Here is a 26090-nt window from a genome sequence, read left to right as displayed (position 1 = left end):
GTTATTGAATGATGGATGCTACATGGATTAGTATTTTTTATTCATCAACATATCATACCTTTAACTGTCCACTGCTGAACATAAGCCTCTCCCTTGGGGTTTGCCAGTAGTTACCACGCTTGGCATGCGGATTACCAACCGCAGTTTAGCTTTAGGAATGCTTTAAAAGGGACGCTTCTGCCCGTCTCTCGCCCTCCCTTAGTCGCCTCTCACGACACCTACAAGAAAGGAAAGGGTAGCCTTTTCTGTGCCGGGACCACATAGCCACTATTCAAGTAAAAATTTACTTATACTACAACGAACGAACGAGCGCCTACCGACTTGCAAAATAATACTATCAGAAACAACATCGACAATTCTGAACATATTTTTATAATTTTATTTTTAACCCGAACATATTAGAGCATATTCCTTTTTGAAAAGCCAGCAGCACACCTGCAATGCCGTTGGTGTTGTGGGTGATCGTGGGCAGCGGTAGTCACTTACCATCAGGTGAGCTGGTTTGCCCCCTGTGTTGTAAAAAAAAAATTTTATTAATACTAGCTTTTAATCGCGACTTAGTCCGCGTGACCGGCATATATTCAAAGACCAAGATAAGAAATAGCTCTTCTCTACTCTATGTATATCAAATTTCTTAGCGATCGGTTCAGCCGTTAAGGTGTTAAAAGGAACAAACAGACTTACTTTCACGTTTTTACTTGTTTTAATACCCTCGCGTTGAACTTATAATAATTTTATTACTATTGAAATATATTTTTGTGGAAATTACTAGAATACGTTTGCTTGCTACATGCTACATGCATGGATGTAGCAAGCGAATAATTACAATTTGATTTATTTTCAATTTGGTTCGATTTTCTTTATGTTTGTTACCTCACGACTCTGTCGTCCTGTATATTCGAGTTATGCTAAGTAGAAATTGATTGTTTGTTTAAAGCAGATCACCGCAGGCGTTTCGCACTGCAAGCAATAATCTGACGTCCCTATTACAACACTCTTCTGTTCGCAATAGTGTTGTTAACAACTGATTATTATCGATTAATCGATTGTGATCCCATAAAGTTTTACATAATCGATTACAATCTCTTATTTACAAACTAAACTAAACCTATTGTAAATCTATTTCAATTATTAAATCTTTCAAACTAAGAAACGATAAAGCATTCAATTTGCTAAAATAGATTTATTAAATTTTCAGTATTTTTATACGATTTAAAATAGCAAAGAAGCTGACGGCCCACCTGATAGAAAGTAGTAACCATCGCCTATAGACACGAGCAGTGTCCATGGACATAACAAAGCATACTGTTTCTCCCATGATGGGAGGGTCCCGCATGCGTTGCCATTCCTGAGGACTCGGGTATTATTCCTCGGTACCCTGTAAATTCACTGCCATATCCCACCCTTCAACCCGAAAAACAGCAATGGGACAAAGGTGCCCTAGCAAACGACTTTTGTACAAAGTCTCCCTCTGGTAAGGGTAATTTATTTAGCAATACTATGGAATAAATACATATTTATTTTTAAATCATCAATAATGATTGGCGCCTAATAGTATCCATTACGTAGATCGCTAATCCAATTCAATTGTAAATAACTGATTATGTTATAATATCGATTATAATCGATTATTTGTCTTAACAATCGATGGTTTTACTATCGATTATTAAACAACACTAGTACGTAACCTCGCACCGACGCCCCGCAAACAGTTTTGGCGTTAGAATCCTTTGATCAGGGGTAATGAGATATCTAATTTGTGGTTCTGACGGCCTCTCGAGCTTTAATTTAAACTTTTGAGGGGTACCCTCCGTCTGTTAGACAGCCGATTATTATTACCCTTTGTGATGTACGGACATTCGAATGATATCTATTTTACAGGCGTATTTATAGGGGGCCGAGTGGGTCGTGCCCAACCCAATCATTTTTAATGCCCACCTCAAGAAGCGGAGACTTCAGCTATAGGCAAAAATATGTCTCATGAGAGCACATATATGCCCTTTTTTTTTATGCAATGGTATTTTAAATATCATATTAGTTTATAATAACTAAAGATAGTGTTCCGCAAAAGAAACCGACTTTGATTGTAAAAAATAAACAGTTTTTTATAGAATTTCTACGAAACCAATCTGTGAGTTTCAAATTTATTTTCATTTCAGATAAAAAAATTCCCAAATCGATTTAGAACTGAAGGAGTTAGGACATAACAAATATAAAACTTACAACCGTACGGAAAACCTCTTTCTTTTTGAAGACGGTTGAAAGAGAAGCATTTGATGCTTTTTCCAAAATCTTGAATCTTATAAATTAGGCGTGAAGAAGCGTGCCTCTTAGAACATACACCAGAGGGAGACTTTGTACAAAAGTCGATTGCTTAGGTAACTCTATCCCATTCGTGTTTCAACCGTGAAGTAGTTGTGTTTGCATGGCTGTGTTTCGGTTTGAAGGGTGGGATATGGCGTGAATTTACAAGGTACAGAGGAATAACACCTGAGTTCTCATGAATGGCAACGCATGGGGGTATCATGGGCGAAACAGTATACTCTGTTATGTCCATGGTACTGCTCATATCTATAGGCGACGGTTACCATTTTCTATCAGGTGGGCCGTTAGCTTGTTTGCCATTCTAAGTTATGTAAAAAATAAATCACCAAAACCTAACAGCGCATGCCAATCTGAGTGCCAAACGTGGCGACTATTGGCAAAACTTCCCTTTTGGGATACTATGATCATCAGTGGATAGTAGACGACTAATATGATGATAAAGATGATGGTAATGACATAAAGAAAGGCATTAGCACTGTTCACTGCAATCCTGAGAACAAAATCGAACAGACAGTTTGTGAATTATGTATTCAAAGTCATAAAGGACAAAGCTGTTATTATTCTTCACATAAATATTATGAAGTAGCATCACCTCCCTCGATAGAAAACAATCACTATCACCCTAGAAAAAAAATCAAAGGACCGAAAGACATGGAATCAAAAATACACCCAAAATCAAAAGAGTTTCCACAATGTTGCTCCAACGCTAACAATGCGTGAAATCTGATTGCAGCATCAAAGAGCATCTAATCCTCTATACGAAAGCAATTGAAAATATATTGAATGTCAATTGTAGTAAGGTGCAAATTCAAATGGCATAGACAGGGACGCAGCCCGAGGCACTGTTAGCCCCCTGAAGGAATAATGGCCAATATTGTCAACGAATAGAACGTGATGCTTCTGATGAAGTGATTGTAGTTTAATTATAAAACGATTTCGCTGAGACACTAAGCTCATTAATAATAATAATATTTTTTTTGCTCAAATTTGTGATACAAATGCCCTTAAATAATAATAGGGCTACACATTTCGCCTTATCTAAATGCATGCAAATTTTGTCTCAGCACGTGTTAGTGGCTTACCTTTTTTAAAGCAAAAATTTATCAATTACACATGTCCAAATGATTATTCTAAACACGTATATAATTGTTTTATTTAATTAGTTAATTGTAAGTGTCGACATTTAAAGATAGTAGATATTAGAGTTATAAAACATGGCTTTTAATAAGCACGATGCATTGGACAACGGTGCTTCAAATACCTCGTGTCTGCAATGTCGTTTCTAGGGACTCATATGTTTGATATTTATATCGTAGTTATTTTTTTTTTTATATACAACTTAGAATGGCAAACAAGCTGACGGCCCACCTGATGGAAAGTGGTAACTGTCGCCTATAGACATGAGCAGTACCATGGACATAACAGAGTATACTGTTTCGCCCATGGTACCTCCCATGCGTTGCCATTCCTGAAGATTCAGGTGTTATTCCTCTGTACCCTGTAAATTCACGCCATATCCCACCCTTCAAACCGAAACACAGCCATGCAAACACATCTTCTTCACGGTTGAAACACGAATGGGACAGAGGTACTCAAGCAATCGACTTTTGTACAAAGTCTTCCTCTGGGTCGTTAGATATTTCTTTTTGTAAAAACAATCTACGATCATTAATGACGCTCTTGTATTTTCTAATCATACACTTAATAAACCTTTTTGAGAGGAAAGGGATTGTCAGTAATCAGGTCGACCTCCACGCGGTCCACCCTGGAAACCATAGTGGTTAGTTTTTGTTAAATTGGTCACTATGGGCCAACTGACCTGCTTTCATCCTCAACTATCATCCCCCACAGGTGTCCCGCCAGCGTATACCAATAGCGCAGGCGGGGTTGCCATTCCATCTTCATCCATTAAAAAAATGATCCTTTTTAAAAACTTCAGTAAACGGAAAAATATTAATATTCAATGTCCTAACAGCGGAATTATTTTTATTTAAAAAAAGAAAGATGGTACATTGATTTCCGAGGTTAAGAATGGTATCAATTGGTAACCAATGCCAAGCCAACTTGCAAGCAGATACAAGTGAAATTGTGTCTGAGAAAAAAAAAACAATGCCCGTCATTTTTTAATCAAGTACCCCCAATGTTCAACCAAAACTCGTTGGAAAAGTAAAACCGGCCTTTAAACGTGTGCGTTTAAGTCGGAATTCGAATGAACAATTACTGTTTCGACGTAGAATAATAGCATTATTGGTGTGATTGAGTGGAGATTGGAAAAATCGGTAATTTGCCATTTCTTTGTCCTTAACCATTCGATATTGACGGCTGATTGTTTTATACAATCTTTTCTAAAGCACAATAAGAGAAAATTGTATTATTGTACCATATTTCACTTAATACAAATGAAGTTCAACAAATTGATGGGAGATTGGTAAACGTTTGTTTCGAAAAAAATATCTTTTTTTTGAACATTTTACCCTATTCTGCACTTGGCTGTTTCAAAAAACATAGATATACCTACCAGGACAGTAATAAGACGAATCGATGGATTAAAAATTATGCAATTTTTTCTATAATTTGAACGGGGCAATGGAATTCTTTAGAACACTTGATTCCAATTTCTTAATTGTTATTATTTCTATTGCTGGAATCCAAATTTTACATTTCTATCCTTCTATCCTTATATCATACCTTAATTTATATCTTTAACATTTAGTGCCAAAGTGCTACAATGTTGTAATACGATTTATCAAAATTTGAGCCTTTTCGATATTTTAAAATTTTATTTCTTTAAAAAATAGAAAATAAAAATCATTTGTAGCAGTTATTTTAATTAAATAATACTGTCCTTAAATCTTCTATCTATGGGACATTACTATATCTGTTTTATATACCTACCATAGACACTTTAGTTTATGCTATGTTTTACTATTTTCAAATCAGACTTCTTATTTACATGAACCCTCAACAATTTTTCATTCGACTCCAAAACTTTCGAAAGTTCTCAATTCGGTTGAATTTTTTTTGTTTGTTTACCTTATAAGTCCGTCATTTGCAAGCCGATTTGGATAATTATTTTTTTATCTTAAAGAATATACTCACATACACATATACCAGAGGGAGACTTTTTACAAAAGTCATTTCCTTAGGCACCTCTGTCCCATTCGTGTTTCTAGCGTGAAGCAGTTGTGTTTGCATGGCTGTGTCTCAGTTTGGAGGGTGGGATATTGCGTGAATTTCCAGGATACAGAGGAATAATATCCGAGTCCTCAGGAATGGCAACGCATGGGGGGGGGGGAGTATCATAGGCAAAACAGTATACTCTGTTATACTGCTCATGTGTAAAGACAACGGTTACCAATTTCCATCAGGTGGGCCGTCAGCTTGTTTGCCATTCTAAGTTGCATAAAAAGATTTTTTTTGTGTCATACAACATACAATCGTAATTATGTAACGTCTAATTCTTATTCTTTTCTTGTTACAGGCTATGGCACCAATTCGTTATCGGCCATGTCGAAATCGACACTCGATGCGCACACGCATCTCCGTCAACCAGGTCAGTAAATAATTATACACATCGTAGTGGTGTGTCAATTAATATCAATCTCTATTCATTATCATTTCATGTAACCATCTTATTACTTTGCATACCGAGCCCTAAAACAAAGACCACATATCGTCATAGTCGTAGAATACTGACGGATATGTGGAGAACTGTAAAAAAAAAAACTTAGCAACCTAAAAATTATTTATTTAATTATTTAACTCTTTATTGTATTTTTTGTAAGTAAATGATTAAAAATTGATACTTATCTGTCTACTAATCTTAACATATAAAAATCTCGTGTCAAAATGTTTGTTCACGCGAAATCTTGAAACCATATATATATATATATATATATATATATATATATATATATATATATATATATATATATATATATATATTATATACCGTACGAGAAGTCTGAAAGTAGAGTCATCCTGACAGTTCAGATTCAGTGACAGATCAGTCACAATGATGGCTAACTAATTCGTCATACTCGTGAACGGATGTTGCTTGTTGAGACTGGTCTGCTCATGTTTACTTGTTTACGAGTTTTTTACATTTAATAATACACAAACATATATTAATGCTGATTACAGTCACAGTACCAATACTATATATTTATGTTAGTTATCTTGTACTTAATTTGAAAAGAGTAACTGTTGTGTTTCTCGCGGATTCATCTCAGCAGCCAGCAATATTCCAAACCCAGCAGTAGAATCATAAAAAACTGACGATAAAAACAACTTGTAATTCAATCTATTTAAATTAATATTATATCTATTCTAATAAATAAATAAATGAAATAATGATTTCATAGTTTCCTTAAAACGCGCCATTTAAAAAAAACCGATCGGGCGTTTTTACCGAAACGTTCTAGGCAGCCGTCCTATCTAGATTCTATTGATCAGTGTTGAACAACAAAAAAAAAGAAACACCTCGTGCAAGTCGAGAGACTTCTCGATTGTACCTAATGAACTATAAATTTTATTCGACCATTACGCGAGCAAGGGACGGTAACCAAACAGTCGTGCCGTGCCGCTTCTGTTTGTTGTCCACGGTCAGTTACCCATGGCACATAAGGCATGTTTGTGTCTCGACTCCATTGTATTCAAACATATTCTTCTCGCTCCCCCACGGATCGCTCCCATTCGGGAATTGCAAATGTTGACAATTTCACTGACCATTTTAATATATTACAGCAACATTGAAATATATAAATGGCCACAACAGAATATCGGTGGGGGGATAGGGATTGTTAGCAATGGAGTTTGACAACCCCATTGCTAGCAATATTCCCTATTAGGTCGACCCCGACGTGGTTCCCCCTGGAAACCATCGTGAACAATTCTTGTTGAATTCATCACGATGGGCTGACTGACCTGCTTCATACTCACCTATCATCCTTCACTGGTGCTCTGCCGGTGTATACCGATAGCGCGGGTGGGGATACCATTCCATTATCACCGATTAAAAAAAAACATTAATTAACAATATAATAATTTAAACTTATAATCTATATAACTAAACTAATTTTAAATATAAATCAAAATATAAATATTCTACTAAACTAGGTGTATGTCTTGCGGAAGTCCAAGTCACTGGTTATTTAATTACATTTATTTTGTTTAATTCCGCTACCATTAATAAGTGTGTGACTGCCAACACTACACCGAGAGGTCATTTTTTAAATTATCTATTATTGTAACCCATATTTATGGCAATTCGTCATAAACACCTCATTTGCATACATTTATAAAAGACCATGTTGATGTAATTTTTTCTACGTTTTTTATCATTTTAGCTTATTAAGCGTATTGTTGCAGCGGACATCAAAATTGAATGAAATTGTTTAATCAACTGCGTCAATTTTAATTAGTCGATTAACCCATACTAAAATTATAAGGGACTCTAACATATGTATGGTAATTTTACCTAATTAAGCTAGTCAAATACAGTCCGATGCGTAGTTCGAACCTCCTCAATTCTGAATTTAAAAAATTCATAGGTTTGAATTTGATTCGAATCTAAGATTAAGAATAATAACTGTCTTTCACTTAGATTATAAAGTATATTATACCTTATACTAAGTCTATGGTCTTTCTCGCAGTAATTAATCTGAGTAAATCTCAGATTAATTACTGCGAGAAAGATATTTTTTTCTGCAGTTCCATAGATTAAGAATAGAACCGTTCTCTTTCCACGACGAACGCTCCCTAACTGAGCATTCACCGTGCAATAGTACACTTACTCCATAGATTGAGGATAATAATTCTCTATTCTGTCTTATACCTATATTGAATTTGTATATAATAATACTTACCATTTTTCTAAATCGATATTGCTTACATATATAACACACAGGTAGGTAGAACTATGAAAATATTATAAGAAAACTTGACCAAAAGTTATACATTTTTCTAAAGATATTTCGGGATAAGGTTTTGATATTTGTCACTCAATCATACTTCGACTGGACGAATTTAATTGAAATTTAGTTGACCTAAAAACACAAGTTACTTTAGTACACAAAAATATATATATATTATATATTTTTTTTATCTTAATTTACACAGGAAAATTTACAAGTAAACAGATTCGTGTAAACATTTTTAACTTTCCAGTATTGTAATTAATGGTCGAGGGATGGACAGCAGCGTACCTCTTAAAACTTCGAAAGCCTAACTACGGTTGCCAACCCGCTTGCCAAGCATGACAACTACTAGCAAAACTCCTCTTAAGGGAAAAACAGCGTTAGCAGTGGACAGTTAATGCCTGATATAGAAAAATATTAAATTAATTTATAAAAGCCTATGTTCAGCCGTGGACTTGGTACCTTCACGCTTTCCTAAGTAAAAAGTTCTTGACAGGATGGACAGACAGAGAGATAACAAAGCTATCCTATATGGGTTCCGTTTCTTCCTGTGGAGGTATGGAATCCTAAAAATAACAATAATGTAAATTCGTATGATTGAATTATTGCGTTTCACCTTAAGAAATACCAGAAAATAGATTTAGAAATAACGACATTTACCAAGTTGGGGGTGGCGAGGAAATAAGGAAGTGAGTTCTTCCTATAAACTTCGAGCTGCGCGATAACCTAATAGAAATTGTGTTACGCTTTTTTTCTTTGCATTATTTATTTGTTTTCCATCTATTCCATACTGACTGTTTTTTCCTGGATTTGCTTTGTACAAATTTTGGACAGACTTTGTACAAAAGTCGATTGCTTGTGTACCTCTGTCCCATTCGTGTTTCAACCGTGAAGCAGTTGTGTTTACATGACTGTGTTTCGGTTTGAAGGATGAGATATGGCGTGAATTTACAGGGTACAGAGGAATAATACCCGAGTCCTCAGGAATGGCAACACATGGGGGACATATCATGGTCGAAACAGTATACTCTGTTATGTCCATGGTACTGCTCATGTCTATAGGCGACGGTTACCACTTTCCATCAGGTGGGCCGTTACCTTGCTTGCCATTCTAAGTTGTATAAAAAATTTTTTTTCTTAAAGCCAAGACCTCGTTTACTAGTTCCTAAGACTTCTGCAGATAGCGTATTACAATATAGCTAATACAATGGATATATGTATGTGGATTTATTTCATATCTTTTTATATATCTACTCAAGGCGCCCTCTAGGTTATCTTCAACATCAAAGGCGCTCTTCACTACTCTCCGGAGTAATAATAATTATATTTTTTTTTTAGTATGTTTGTTCCATCGTGGAACAGGCTAAGGTCGGAGACCATACTGCCTAGTCTTCAATATGATAATTTGTCTGGAATAATAATGTTTATTTATTTTATCTCACAACTTTTTTGAATACAATGAAACACTTAAAATAATACCATAGATACATCAAAGTTGTAGAGAACTGGTAGTAGTGGGCAGCTTACATGCTGACAGTTTTACTCGCCCTATGTAGCTCGATGCAAGTGACAAGAATTTTGTATGTTACGCGATAGCTTTGCATAATAAAAAAAATACAATATGTCACATCTTAAACCTCCTTTTAATCCTTAACAGATGGAAAACGTTTATTATTATTCTATTATTATTTACGTAATTAAAACTGTTTTTTATTTGTATACAGTGATTTTTCGTTTTTAGAACTCAAACTGAAAATCTATTTTTTAATCGACTACTAAAAGAAAAAGGCTCTGAGTTCGGTTGTATTTTTTTTTAATGTATAACTACGTCACATATAAATCGATTTAGCTTATAGATTAGTGCGTAAGAAATTTTATCAAAATGGATTATTATTATAATTGAAAGATGGGCTTTTTTAGACAGAGAAACCTATAACACTGCGACCTTTCCATGATCTTTCACCCATTTTTATAGTTCGCTGCTAATTCCGTTTAGTAGTTTAGTTTTGAAATTAAAATAATTGGTTTATTACACAATTGAAGTCGATGTTTTTGTTGGAAATAATCTTTATTTATTATTTTTAATTGGGATGGCAACACACGACACGTGATGTTTATTGCTAATAGTTATTGATATCTTCATTGACCTGGTAACCTTTTGGACCCCAACGGTACTTTGTATTTGCCGCGATGTGCTTCAAATAAATTTGGCTGGATCTTTTCCGATCCAGTAACGAAGAGTTTTTCATTAACTACAGAACTCAAGTTAAGTGACCCCTACTTCTCTAAATACGTGACCGGTTTACGAGAACGTTTGCTATAGCATAATGAATCAATTTGTATAAGTGTATATTGTTCCTTATAACAGTCTATAGGGAGGCCTAGGTTTAGCAATGGACAGGTAACAGCAAATATAATGATGATGATGTACTAAGTTAGGATACCAAACTGTGTACTAAATTTCATTCAAGTAATTTAGTAGTTTAGCATGAAAAAGTAACAAACATTCATCTATCCATCAACACAAACTTTTGCCTTTATTATATTTATAGAATTATTATTACAAAACTTTATTATGAAGTCTATGCAACCAGTTCATTGTAATGTGCAAATATTTTACTATAAATTATCTAAGTACTCTATGATACCTATCGATATTAATATTATAAAAATAGGCGTATTATAAATGGTTGCACAGAACTATAAATATTTACTTTAATCTGTCAATATAAGAGCTGTGCCGACTCTTAAATGAAATAGTGATTATTTTATCTATGACTATTATTGTACATTTTCATGCCATAGATTTAGAATAGTACCTGCGACGGATGCGGTTTAAAACAGTTCTATTAGTTTTGTTAAAAAGATTTTGAATTTGGAATTAAAACGTTATTTTTTTTTGTAATCACAAAATTTTCGTTTTGTCACGCAAATTTATAACCTTCTCCTTTTTAATTGTTAATTTGAATGGAAATACTGATCGATATTAGATTCTAAGCATTCGATATCCCAGCATTTCGTACCGTTGTACTTACTTCGAAGCTTTTAATAAAGAACACATGAGTGCGGCGTCACTGCGACACGCCGCCACGTCTCTATTTCATTAGAAAATATTAGCACAGTTCAACGGTCCATGTTGACCCTCGTGACTGGCGCGTGTCGGCTGACATGCGACCGCGAGGGACAAGGTTCGAATTACACCAGCATAGGGATAGTTTTGATTTGTGATTTTTAGGCTCCGATGCGGTTAAAGTGCTCGTGAAACTGGGTTGTATTCCTGAGGGAGCAATTGGGATCTTTCAATGAAAATACTTATGCATTACTCTAAATAGCTGTTTCGTAAGTACGTTTTTTTTTTTATCTGTGTGTAAAATAAAAAGGATGATGATAAATAATATGAAGATTAAATTTTGTTTTTATTTATTTATTCATTTTCTATGTTTCGGTTGAAGGGTGGGATATGGCAGTGAATTTACCAGTTACAGGGGTACTTAGGGGTTTTACCAATAGTTGTCACGCTTGACTGGCGGTTTGGTAACTGCAGTTAGGCTTTGAAAGACGTTTTAAGAGAGACGCTGTGGCCCATCTCTTGCCCTCCCTTAGTCGCCACTTTCGACACCCACGGGAAAGGAAGGGGTGGCCTATTCTATGCCGAAGCCACCCAGTAACCACATATCTCTGAACCGAAGAAGAAAGAACCGGTCAAGTGCAAGTTGAGCTCAAACGCCAAGAATTCCATATATAAAGTTTTAAATATGAGATAAAATGACCTTTATTGCATTTCTTCACCACTACACACAGGACCATACGGCCATATATGAACAATAAAGATATAATATATATAGATATTGAGACATCCATGATACTCTTCATGTCACTACTGAGAAATATATGTCAATGTAAATAAATATGAAATCTATTTTTAATATAGATCCCCCTTGTTTACAGCGGCGGGACCTTAGGCAACAACAAAAATGATTTCAAACAAACAAATTATGATGACCTCGCGGTCAATTACATGATCGAACCATCGCACTCGAGGCAGACGCCTCCGAATACGTACTTGTATACTCCGTTACACAAAATGCGTGACCCATAATGTCAATGATGTCGAAACATGCAATGTCATGTAATTTAACTAATATCTAGACCACATTGAAAGAAAGAAAGAAAAATATTTATTTGGCACATATCAATAACAATTACAATTAAAATATAAACAATTATAAACTTAAAAGTAAAGGAAATACAAAAATATACTTATGCCTAATAAGAAATTATGCGACCACAATAGTCGCCACTCAACTAAGTGTTTAGGCATTCATACGTAACGCCTAAACGCTAATTTTCTGTGAAACCATTGAGAGTGTTAGATGGCGCTACTGAGTAGACATATTGCTATATGAATATAGGTGCATATAACTATTTATTAATGTAACAATAACAATTATGCTATATTTTTATGTCTTTGTGCGGCTTCATCTCTATACTAAAGAAAAAAATAACCGATCGAGTGCAAGTTTGATATCATATTTACGTACAGTTTTCATAGCGTATGGTATATCATGTTTTCTCTCTTAATAAAATAAAATAAAAAATACTACAATACTACATTATTATGTATTAAACTATGTTGTTTCATTTGAGATTTCAAGAAGTATGTTATTCATAATTGGCACAGGGTTTCGTCAGTAAACAGTAGATCTTGGATGGATGATGGCCACCTCTGGTATACACACCTATATCACCTGGTATATATTTATATCTGAGCTTTATTATTTTCCATCAGACAACCTATCATCTTGTTTGCCACATCCTGTAATTAATAAAAAAAAATTGTTGTCCGCATTGATATCTTTAAAGGGAATTCCGCAGGATACAGTTAATTTATATGTCATTTTGTTGCAAGAACTCTGTTTACCGAATAACAAATATGGAATGTCCAATACTTGCACTGTATTTATCAATATTGAATAAACCATCAAATTCTCATATAGTGAAATATAAAATGAGAAGAATAATGACAGTGTTTCGATTTGAAGGGTGGGATATGGCGTGAATTTACAGGGTGCAGAGGAATAACACCTGAGTCTTCAGGATTGGCAACGCATGAGGGGTGTTATGGGCGAAACAGTATACTCTGTTATGTGCATGGTACTGCTCATGACTAGAGGCGACGGTTACCACTTTCTATCCGTAAGGCCGTCAGCTTGTTTGCCATTCTAAGTTAAATAACAAAAACAAACAAAAGAAAAATGCAATCGAATTGAGAACCTCCTTTTTGAAGACGGTTGAAAAACAAAAATCCTAAAATCACCAACGACTCAATTGACTCGGCCTTTGTAAAGGCCTTTCAATAAAACAATGTTGTGATAAACGTTGTTTGCCCAACGTTTGATCAGAGTCACCCGGAACCGCACAAACAATGTAGTGCAAACAGGGGGTAAGTGAAAAACTAAAGAAATGTAAGGGAAGCACGCGTGACACGCACGTATCGAGACAATAAACGTTTAAGTGAAATATATTTTGGCCGGTGACCCAGTAGTTGTTTGTGATGGTCAAATATTTAGAAAGAAGTAAATTCCACTATCCTACTAATAAATGTAAAAATTCCTAAAGATCTTTGTACAGTGTTACCCGATCACGCTTATCGTCGATAATGAAGTGCGGCAACATTACAGTTAACTGTCAATTTAAAAATATCTATTTTTCAATTTTGTTAATTTAATAAATGCTCTGTTGGTAAGCTAAAAGGTTAATCACGCAATAATATTCTTATTAAGCTGTCGATGTCATTCGTATTTTAATGTATGTTAAAGAATTCCGAAGCAAAATATGAAGTGCAAAGTTTCCTTTGTGGATTTATATGTAACATTTTTTACTAATTGATTTGAATGACATACACTGGTGGGTTTTATCCTAACTGAACACATAAATAGGATACTTTATATCATCATCATCATCATATCAGCTTTTAACTGTCCTTGGCACACTGCATGCTTGGAAGGTTGGCGAGTAGGCAACCGCAAATAGGCTTTAGATATGTTTTAAAAGGGACATTGCTGCCCATCCATCACTTTTCCTTAGTCGCCTCTTACGACTTCCAGGGAAAGAAAGGGATGGCCAATTCTATGCTGGGACCACACGGCCAACAGTTTATGCTAAGGACACTTTACATGCATGTGGACAATGACGGCTAATAAATAATGTCTTAATTTTTATTCATTTTAAGTAAGGATTATCAATCACACGTAAAATATTCCTTCTGTTTCATTCGTAAATACTGACAGACGTTGTTTTTTTTTTATATTCATACTAATATTGTAAAGATAAAAGATTTGATTATTATTATATTATTGTTCCTTTGTAATAGATATACTCAACGAATTTTAAAATTTCTTTCAACTATAGAAAGCTACATTATCAACAAATACCAGAGGCTACATATTATTTTCGAAAATTTTTAATACCTGTGCGAAGCTGGGCCGGATTATTAATTAACGATAAATAGAAGATAATAGTGTACCATGATGCCTTTGTGCTTACATAGCTATGTTTCAGTTAGAACGGTGAAATATGGTACTATTACAGGCTACAGAGACACCACTTCAATTGTCAGACATGAACACCAAAAAATATTCTGTCCTATTCATACCCATATGCGACCCTTAAACGACTGTTACCATTTTCCATCAGGTGAGACGTTAGACTATCGCTATTCTATCATAAAGGTGAGGTTTTTCAAAAAGGGTATATTAAGATTTCTTCAGGGTCAACAAAGCGTACGTGATTCCTTACCTTCAGACGGGCTATATGCCACCTTCGTAGTATAAAAAAATAATAAAAAGAAGTAGCATTTATTTTCAATAACTCCTTTATCAATCGCACAAGGCAATTACCAGCCAATAATCATGTGTCTTAACAAATGCTAACGTCAAAACATATCTGCGGGGCGAACATTATTGAATCCGAGATTGGGGCACGCCGACTAGGGCACGAATCGCAATCAAATAGCTAATGCCGGGGGTCAGGAAAATTGCACTAACGAGCCACTAGGGGCCGCTGGTAATGCACTGAAATCGATTAATTAAGCTTTTATTATTATTTTATGGCCATTCTCCGCATTGCTTTATTGTTCACCAGTCACATATTTTCTGAGATTTGTGAGTTACGTCTATTTGTTCGCGGAGGTCTTATAGTTCTCGATTGTAAAGCAAACACAAATTGAGAAATAGAGAAGGTCTGTCTATGTAATTTGTACTAAGCCAAAATGGATATTTGTATAGGACAATTAAATTTTATTATGATTCATATATTGTGATTGATAAGAGAGCAAATTGGGAAATTGTCAAGTTCCTTTAGTTGGTAAATATAATAAAAAAAAATCACACAGTACTTACAAACTATACTTTTAGTTATCTTTTGATTGGCAATGAGGAAGAAACAGCACTGAATTTATGGCTGTAGCCCACTCATACATAAACGATATATTTTCTTTGGAAAATACACTTTATATCCTGAAAGGCAAAGACATCGCTACAAAAAAACATCTTAAAATTCCTATCACTGATAGGAATTAGCGGTGAACTTTAAAAAAAGGGCGAACACATAAGATCATGGAAAGGTCGCGGTGTCACAGGCTTTTTTGCCTGAGAAAAGGGTTAATTACTAAAATATTATTCATATTCTATTGAAGATCTATCTCTTCGATCTTTAGACCGAAAATCAAGTGAGTATTTCACTTGATTTTAAAGTTAACGTACTTTCCATAACAAAAAACATACCCAAGAATGCTACATGAAATTCTATAGCTACTTTTAAGCATGATCAGGCCTGCAAGACACATTTATTACATCAATTACGACTTAATGGCTAAAATGATCAGCATTATCGATCAGTCGACAACTACCGTGTCATAATTGGAATACAAATTCGCTCTTTGACGCCGCGACCTCACGTCGGGAGGCAGTGATTTGGCCTTTTGTGCGTCACGCATTAACTCCTTCAGTCCAGAACTTCTCACCCCATGCTGTACACCGGCGCGAACAAAACAACACCCTATCGAAACGTATTAAATCACAGTTTCGCATGACCGCCACCACTTCACGCTCGACCAACGATTTTAGGTTTACAGCTGACGTAATAAGAACGCTTTCGATAAAAACATTCTTTAGAAAACTTCAATCGTGTAACAAGCTAAATTGTGCTCTGTTTCAAATAGCGAAGGTGTAATATCCTTTTCGCGTGCATTCTCCTGTTTGGCTCGGCGAGATTAGTGCTGGTAATGGGTATGTAATTACTATAGAAAAGGCTAACATGGTAAGGTTCATTTAGTGAGCGGCAATCAGTCGTTAAGTCCGAAGGGGTTTCGGTTCGAGTGCCGCTTTGGGCATTAGCTCACGCTGATTCACTTAACCACAAACATGATAGGGATTTTATTGCGGCTGTATATCGCCTCCTTATTACTTCACTACAAAGGGTGGAATGAGGCTCGTAAAGTATCATATTATCTCGTACTGAATCGACAATAAAAATATCATGAATAATTCCATTTTATAAACCTACGAATAGATTAATAAAGTCTAGACAGTCTACAAACGCTTTGTCCAAAAACAGACCAATATTTTTTTACTTATGTCAGTTTCACTCGTGTTTTAAATTCGGGCCTATCCGAATAGTTTCGAACTCATTAGGAGCTCTTATTCATGAGCTCGGTTAACGGCTGTGTCGCGAGCAGCACTGCGCGACCAGCGTGCTGTTTATCGGTGTACATGTAAAGCCGACATAATTAATTACTTAACACACATACACATATACAATTAACTAATTAATTGTGTGTGTGTGTGTGAGCGTGTGCGTGTGTGTGCGTCTCTCTCTCTCTCTCTCTCTGTGTGTGTGTGTGTGTGTGTGTGTGTGTGTGTCTGTGTGTGTGTGAGCGTGTGCGTGTGTGTGCGTCTTTCTCTCTCTCTCTCTCTCTCTCTCTCTCTCTCTCTCTGTGTGTGTGTGTGTGTGTGTGTGTGTGTGTGTGTGTGTGTGTGTGTTTATTCAATAATTAAAATTGATTTCAACTAAAAAACTGACTTCAACTACTGTTCCGATTTTGTTAAAATTTCTATAAACCTAACTATTAGTATATCCTTTTAGATAAAAATAAAGAGTTTTCCAAGCTGATTTAAAAGCGACGGAGTAATAAACATAATTAAAAAAAATACAACCAAATTAACCCTTCTTTGCATACTGGTGGAAAATTTCATCATAACATGGAATGCCTAAAATTTATATAAAAGAACAAGTTCACTTTAATTTGATCGTGTCTGGGTAATTTTTTAATGCCCATTGCAGAAAAAAAACAGTTGTCAAATTTATTGTTTTAACCATTTTTCCTTTAAACATGAATTATATCACTTTGATTATATGACTTTGATTACACCAATAAAAAAAAATCATGCAAAGAAGGTTTGAGAACTTCCTTCATTATTTTTCATTCATTCATTCATACAAGTCTATTGATAAAAAACACCAAACCATTTCCCAAAAACATCTGACGCTTGCCCCACCTAAGTTCACCCGTCACTCAATACCCACCTTTAAACGTGCTGTCAGAGCAACTATGCCACTGCAAACATGGATTCCATCAAGCTGTCAAGAAAATGTTCCACTACGACCCTACAGTGGTACAATTTTCATATAGCCGCCATGTTTACCGATGGCCCGTGATGTTTAAATAGTTCTGGGGTCGGTACACTATGTTCGGGGGCTCCTCTGTCCACACAAAAGGAATCGCTCGCTATGAATGTTCAATAATTCACTTTTTCTTTCCAAAATTCAATATTCAAGGTTATTTATTTGTAATATATGCGTATAAATACATGCAGATTTTTTAAATGGGTGATAATGGAATGGTAACCCCGCCTGCGCTATCTAGATACGCTGGCGAGGCACTAGTGAGAAATGACAGGTGAGAATGAAAACTCAGGCCAGTTAGCTCATCGTGACGAATTCAATTAGAATTAATCACGACGGTTTCCAAAGGGAACCGTGTGGAGGTCGACCTGATAGGGTGTATTGCTAACAATGGGTCAATTAGATCCCATTACTAACAATCCCTTTCCCCCCTACATGCGGATGTTAACAATACAATCTCGTTCGCCATGTTTAGCCTGTACGATATACAAAAATATGTATGTATGTACACAAATAGTTCAAATTATACATACAAGTCAATTTCATACAATTTAACATCGTCATATTTATTATCAGCTATACTTATAATAAATCTGTAGAGAGGTCAATTCTGTACATGAAATATATTTCCAAAATAACTATCAGGCGGTGTTAGTGATCGATACTGATGCCAAAAATGCAATCAGGAAAATTTTTGTCTGTCTGTATGTTCGTTATAGAAACAAAAACTACTCGACGGATTTTAACGAAACTTGGTACAAGTATTCTTCATACTCCTGGACAGGTTATAGTATACTTTTCATCACGCTACGATCAATAGGAGCAGAGTAGTGAAGGGAAATGTTAAAAATGTCCACCCGTGCGACGCAGGGACAGGCCGCTAGTCCAATCTTATTGTAAATAAAGTCACATTTAATCATTTTATTTCATTCGGTATCTTATATATATTTTGTGTATAAACATACATAGAATATAACATAAAACTGAAAAATAATAAATAAGTACATTCCACTCCTATTTTAATTGCCAGTTTCCAAAAACGGATGTTTGTTATTTACTCTTAAAATTTTGCATACAGAAGGAAATACCTGTTAGATTACTTACCCTGATCGATCAATTGCATCCTGGGGATCTACCATGAAACGTAATTCCAAATTTTCAACCTCCGTGTTTTTGTTCATACCGAAGTCGGCCAAGTAAATGGAACTTAATGTTTTGTTCGTCCAATATCCTAACATAAACTTGTAGAGGAAAAATATTTTAACATTTTGAAACAAATTGTATTATTTAATTTTAAGATCAAATTTGTGTTTCGTTCGACCCCGAAATTTCGGAAAACATTTCACGGTAGACCCTCTGTGTATCTATAATAAGTTTACTATTGTAATCTTAGGAAGGAAACAATAAAGAGTATCTATCTATCTGTCTATACTAGCAGATTGATTCTAAAGAAATTTTATCGTAATAGTTTTTTTTTATACAACTTAGAATGGCAAATAAGCTGACGGCCCACCTGATGGAAAGTGGTAACCGTCGCCTATAGACATGAGCAGTACCATGGAAATAACGGAGTTTTAAGAGTTTTGTTTCAAATCAAAATACTGAATTTGTCATGACTCAAGTCAATTTTCTTTTCTGTGAAGCGCGATCTTAACGCTAGCCGTGTGCTAGAACAACATCCACTGAGCTATATAATTCGTAACAGAAGCAATTCAGCCGCCCGTCCCACCAATTTGATCACAAATCGAAATGTAATCACTTTTGACAATTCTATTTGGACGCTCGTCGAACGTAACGTAACTTCATTCCCGTTTCAATCGAACGCGACATTCTGAGAAACATCGCCGTTAAGGGTTTATTATAGGGGGAGGGATTGTTAGTACTGGGTACGTTTGGCCCCATCGCTGTAAGGTCGGTTCGCTCGTCCTGCAAACCGTTAATTAGCCACGACATGCCAAATCTGACTTGGTCCTCGCCTATTTCAATAGTAGAAGTCGAAACTGAACCAGTACTCCGCCTTGCACCCTCGCGTTTCCTCCACACAAGAGTACCGTCATTTATCATAATAATCTCGATTATAACGCGCGCCCCTCGTTGGCCATTTGAACACCCTCGATTTAACTGTTATTGTGAATTTTTTTTTTATTCGAAACGTGTCCTTTGTTATCGGCAAATCGGTACGCAGTATGAGTTGTGATATTTTGTTTCATCTATCATTCATTTATTTATTCATTAGTACATGTATGTGTACATGGCAGACTTAATGCTAAAAACATTCTCTCCTAGTCAACCGTAGGATTACTCGAACCAGATTACTCGAATGCGATACTAGTAGTTGTTGATATACATACATACTAAAATTACATATATAAACTAATGTAAATATATATATATATATTTACATTAGTTTAGTTTAGCCTTTAACTGTCCACTGCCGAACATAAGACTCCCCCTTGAAGGATATATCCAGTAGTTGCCACGCTTGGCAGGTGGATTGGTAACCGCAGTCAGGCTTTAGAGATGTTTTAAGAGAGACGCTGATGTCCATCCCTTACCCTACCTTAGCTCGTACTACACCCATGGGAAAGGCAAAAGTGGCCTATTCTATGCCGGGACCACACCCCCACTATATATTACAATAATATATATTTATTTAGATATTTTAACTAAGTATTATTAACTTTTTTTTTTTCAGCTTCTCCAAGGTCGACTGTATGAGATCCTTATATGGGATAAGTCTGTGATTGTATATTAAATATTTTTTTTATGTGTCCAATGTAAATTATGTACATACATATATAAAATAAAGATATATGTACATAATTTACATTTACAAAGATATATATAAAATAAAGATTTTAAAACAACAATAATCTTTAGAACAAAGTATGGCAACATTGCTATTATGTGGAAATTAAAAAAAAAAAACAAAATCATTTTTCACTGTTTCCATTTAATTATTTGAAAAAATACTCTGATAGGGAACTGAAGTGTTAATCATGGAATGTTACATATGAATGTACCACTAAAAACAGCACCTACCACATATTCTGCTTAGAAATTTTACAAATATTTTATTGACATAGAAATAAAAATTGTCAACAACAGTTTAATAAATATCATTCATTTCATTTCAGCCGTTAACTGTCCACTGCTGAACATAAATTTTGTTAGTTGATAGTAGCCCATAGTTGCCACTCTTGGCAGGTAAGCTGGCAACCACAGTTCAGCTTTTAGAGATTATTTAGAGAGAGTGTGCTGCCTATTCCTCTACTATTAAGTTCCTTTAAGGGTGGCCTATTTTACGCTGGGACCACACAGCCAAAAAAGTATATTATTGTATTATCTACATTTCAGTTTGCTATCAAGGCACAATCAATCAATGAAATTTATTTTTGAAATTTGGCAAATTCAAGAATTTCTTAGTTGCCATAATTTGTCAAGCTAAAGTTATGAACACTCTCAGCTCATTCAAGACTTTCTTCTATTGATAATGTTAACTTCAAGACTATTTAATTCTTTCAATTAAAAAAAAAAGTAGCAAAATCATTTCACAAACACATAAAAAAAAATTTCAAATATAATTTTCCTATTATTAAGTGGAATGAAAATGAAAATGACATGAACAATGGGCATTGTTCACATCCATTAGATATATGTTTAATAAAAAAAAATACCACAGTTAAAATGCAGTAAATTTTTTTTTTTTTTATTCATTATTGTACAGACCTATTATACATAAAAATATGACAGGTGTAGTCAAATATACAATGGTAAGCTTAACTCTAAAAGAGTTCTCTTCCAGCAAACCCAAATTTATTATAAAGTCAACAATTATTTTATTATTGTACAAATTATAAATTATCTAGTACAATTTATATTTAGAACTAATATAAATTAGTAAGAATTGTGACAATGCAACTGGTAACAGAACTCCCAGTATTTGCTCTTGTATTAGAAATTGTTTAGTAAAACATTTCTGAAACTAAAACACATCTGAATGTTATCCAAAAAGTATTATGGCTACTACTATACTAAACTATACTAAAATATGCCTTAAAAGGTATACATGAAATTGTCCTTTACAATATGTGTTGCACCAAAATATTCAAAATTTGTTATATTTATCTGATCCCATATATTAATGAGCACAATGGATCTGGCAGTAGCACCAATTGTGGCAACATTACTCCTCCACTAGCACAAAATAATATTGGCAAATGGTCGCCTATTTCCCAATTGTTACGGATTTGTTGACACAATAATCAACTTTCGGATCGAAGTGGAATGCTCGTTCCAGGATGACTGGAGTATTGCGTCTGCGGAATCGTTAGATACCATGGTCTCATGCTAGCCCTTTGATGTACACGAACTCATTCAATTCTCTTCATTTTCAGTCGCTCTAGAAAGCATATCAATACGACTTATTATTTTCTGCTTCTGGCTGCTCATCAATATGGTTACCACGTGACGAAGCTCGTAGCACGTTTAATTAATTGACTTCAACGACTTAAGAATGATAGTCTTCTCTTTGGCATTGCAGTTTGTGCATTAACTACTAAACTAATACACTAAACTTTTTCACTCATATTTAGTGTTAACTAAAAAAAATGGCTACTTTAATTTATATGATTGCTACGAATGGTGGTAAGAGGTAGGTGATTTTGCCAATGTCACGATCGGAGAAACTCAAGGATACATCACTCAAAATGTTTAAATAAAGCATATTTAACTAAGGATAAAGAGACCGCACTTCATACAAGCCACGTAAAGCGACTTAGTCAGGAATGTCTCACCAATTAATACAAAATGTCATCCTTTTCTCGATATGTTAACAAACCTGATGTTTTAAATGGAAATGAATAGACCTATAATGATACGAGTACTATATATAGTTAGATGATTTTTCGAAACGCGAATCATGTGATAAAAGAAATATATAACTTTCATTTTAAATTGCACGTTTCGTTTTATATTAAAATGAATACTTTTTTTACAAAGGATAATATTTTTCAATTTATTATTTTATACAATATTATCTTGATCTCAATTTCATAATATTATTGATAGTGAACACAAGTTTTCAACAGTTTCAATAATATCTGGCCGATTTTTAGAGGCACTACCTCATAATAGAGTCAATATTAATTACAAATAGTTGTAATTCCCGTTATATTTTTGTTAATTAAGTTGACACTTTTGCGATATCAGCATTTAATTAAACGTTGGCATGATAGTTCCTGACCAAATCTATACATTTAATTAAACTAGTAAAGGAGTTACATATGATTGACAAAGTCACAAAAGAGAAAAATAACATATTCGTATGTTGTCAAATATTTATAGTGCGTTCAGAAATTTATTTCATAACTAAGAAAGATATATCAAGATACAAAAAAAATGTCTGTCTTGGTAATAAATAATAAATGTTTATATATATACAGATCGAAATATTATATAAAGTTTTTATAAAAATAAATATTTTACCAAAATCGATTCCCTGTCTACCGCATTCCTTACTTTAAATTTGCATCTTTTAAATAACTACTAACGTCAAATCTTGATGTAAGTATATTGATTTAGCGAATTTTGGTTTTGAAAAATTTATATAAATCTAAAGTATGTTCAAAAGGTGAAAAAATATGATGAAATTGTGAGGTAGGTATATAGTAAAAACAATAATTTTATTTTCTCATACAAACAGTTCGTACCCGTCAGATAAGGTACGTTCAAAAATTTATAATGCGACTAAACTTATAAAAAGTAATTAAGAAATAAATTTATTCAATTTTTTATTTTATTTGTGTATATATAAAATAAAGTCAAGAAGGTGAAATAATGATTTTATTATGATGCATATCATAAATTACCTACTATTTTTTATGCAACCTAGAATGACAAACAAGCTGATGGCCCATCTGATGGAAAGTGGTAACCTTTACCTATAAACATGAACAGTACCATGGACATAACAGAGATTTCAAATAACTGTTTCGCCAATGAGACTCCCCATGCGTTACCATTCCCGAGAACTAAGGTCGCTTTTTTAATGGATAGTAATGAAATGGTAATACCGCTTTGACAAACGGTATATGCTAGCGGGGCACCAGTGAGAGATGATAGACGAGGATGAAAGCAGATCAGTTAGCCCATCGTGAAGAATTCCACGAGAAGTAACCACGGAGGTTTCCAGGGGGAACCACGTGGAGATCGACCTGATAGTGTGTATTGTTAGTAATGGGGCTGTTAGATCCCATTATAAACAATCCCTTCCCCCCTGCCCCCTATGTTAAATACCTACACATAAGATAATCCAGTATTCTTACATTCAAATATCACAGATATTAATTACGCAACAGATAATAAATTGTAACTAGGGCTAAATGAATGGTAGGTATATTAATCTTTCATCCCACATTTATTTGCCTCAAGAGCCGCAGAGCGCGGTGGTGACCAGAATACTTTTGTGAATTATACAATTCGACACAACACCCTGCTTTATAGTCCAAGAGCTAACTCGAGTGTCATTAACAGTTATAATAACTACTTTATTACATTATAACAAAGGCGCGAACGTCGTTAGGGGGCGCTTTTGTTTCAATTTGAATGTGCTGAGAAATTATTACTACGATTTGCATAGCCAGCCCGTGTGTAATGTGTAAAATTATTATGCGGAGTTTTTATTAGAGTTTTGTAGCAGGAAAGTATGGGTTACAGCACGCACTCTACGGATTGACTGTAATTACTATATCATTGCAAAATGATAATTTGATTCGACCGTACTGTACTGTACTGTACTGTACTGTAGATTTATTTTGTTTTTTATAAAGAGAAAATAATAATAATAAGAGTGGATAGGCATTACTTGGGTTTGTGTTAACAGCTAATATCCTGTCGTCAGTTAAGGTCAGTTGAGACTGTGGTCAAATGCGCTTAAATATAGTAATAATTAGATTGTGTCCCACAAAAAAAAATACTTTAAATGCGACGAAACCAGTTATTTTTTGGTTTAAAAATTAAATTACTGAGCCGATTTTGATAAATTTATATGAAATCAATCTTTGAGTAATTCGATTTAGAATTGACAGTAAAATATAAAAATACAACTGTAAAGTAACTCCTACTTCTTTATAAAATCAATTGAAAAAAATGACTACCAAAATAAAGTTCCCCATTCATCTGAATTTGTTTCTGTGACAATGTTAAGTCGCGAAATTTTTACATTTATTTTGTGATTGATGGGGTTTGATTCGATATTAATTGTGCAGCGATTGAAGCTGCTGGTGACAAGCAAAAATTGCTTATTGCGAAGCAAAGTCTCTGTATTCGTTGTTCTAAATTCAAATATTTATTCCTTTTACTAAATTCAATTGTATGTTCCTCGTTCTGAATTCAAATATCTATTCCGTCTACTAAATTCAAAGATCTGTTTCTCGTTCTAAATTCAAACAGTGGATGTTCATAACTGAAGTCGCATTTTCACGGCACAAAATGTTTAGCAATATGTACTTGAAGGGTGCAGACAAAGAACAGTGAATGTCCTAATAAATCGATGGCAACAAAAATGTAATTTAAAGTTTAGAAGTTTCATCATTGAGATCAAAGCGTAAAAAAACAGAACTTTTACTTGATGCTAAAATATTTTTTAGTTACAATCAAACTTTTAATTTTTGAAATAATGTAAAACAAGGTAGATAAAAGTAGAATGAAACAATAATTGTGACAGTCTGCCCTTCGCTTGACTTTTTCATCCAACTAATATTATAAATATGAAAGTTTGTAACACTGACTGTATGTTTTAGATATTTGTTATTCAATCACACTTAAACGACTGAATTGATTTGAATTAAATTTGGCCCGATAATTTTGTTTTTTTTTTACAACACAGGGGGCAAACGAGCATGCGGCTCACCTGATGGTAAGTGAGTACCTCCGCCCATGGTCACCCACAACACCTACGGCATTGCAGGTGTGCTGCCGGCCTTTCAAAAAGGAATATGCTCTTTTCTTGAAGGTTATGTTGTCGTATCGGTTCGGAAAAACTGCTGCTGGAAGTTGATTCCAAAGAGTGGTTGTGCGTGGGAGAAAGTGCCTTGAAAAGTGCACAGTGGAGGACCGCCACTCGTCCAGATGGTTGGGATGAAATTTTAGATTATATACTGA

General features: G+C 34.5%; 1 protein-coding gene across 1 annotated transcript in view; it reads left to right on the top strand.

The window, feature by feature from the left end:
* The window catches only part of LOC113520502 (DNA-binding protein D-ETS-3), a 116701-nt gene that overhangs the window by 61351 nt on the left and 29260 nt on the right, over positions 1–26090 (top strand). The window contains exon 5 of the mRNA XM_031911523.2: positions 5807–5878. Within this exon, the coding sequence (XP_031767383.2) occupies positions 5807–5878 (72 nt within the window). The remainder of the gene's footprint in view (positions 1–5806; positions 5879–26090) is intronic.

The sequence above is a fragment of the Galleria mellonella genome, unplaced genomic scaffold (assembly GCF_026898425.1).
Source record: "Galleria mellonella isolate WM207_F2 unplaced genomic scaffold, CSIRO_AGI_GalMel_v1 utg33, whole genome shotgun sequence".
NCBI lineage: Eukaryota > Metazoa > Arthropoda > Insecta > Lepidoptera > Pyralidae > Galleria > Galleria mellonella.
The sequence above is the reverse complement of the archived record's forward strand: the minus strand, read 5'-3'. Positions and strand labels throughout refer to the sequence as shown.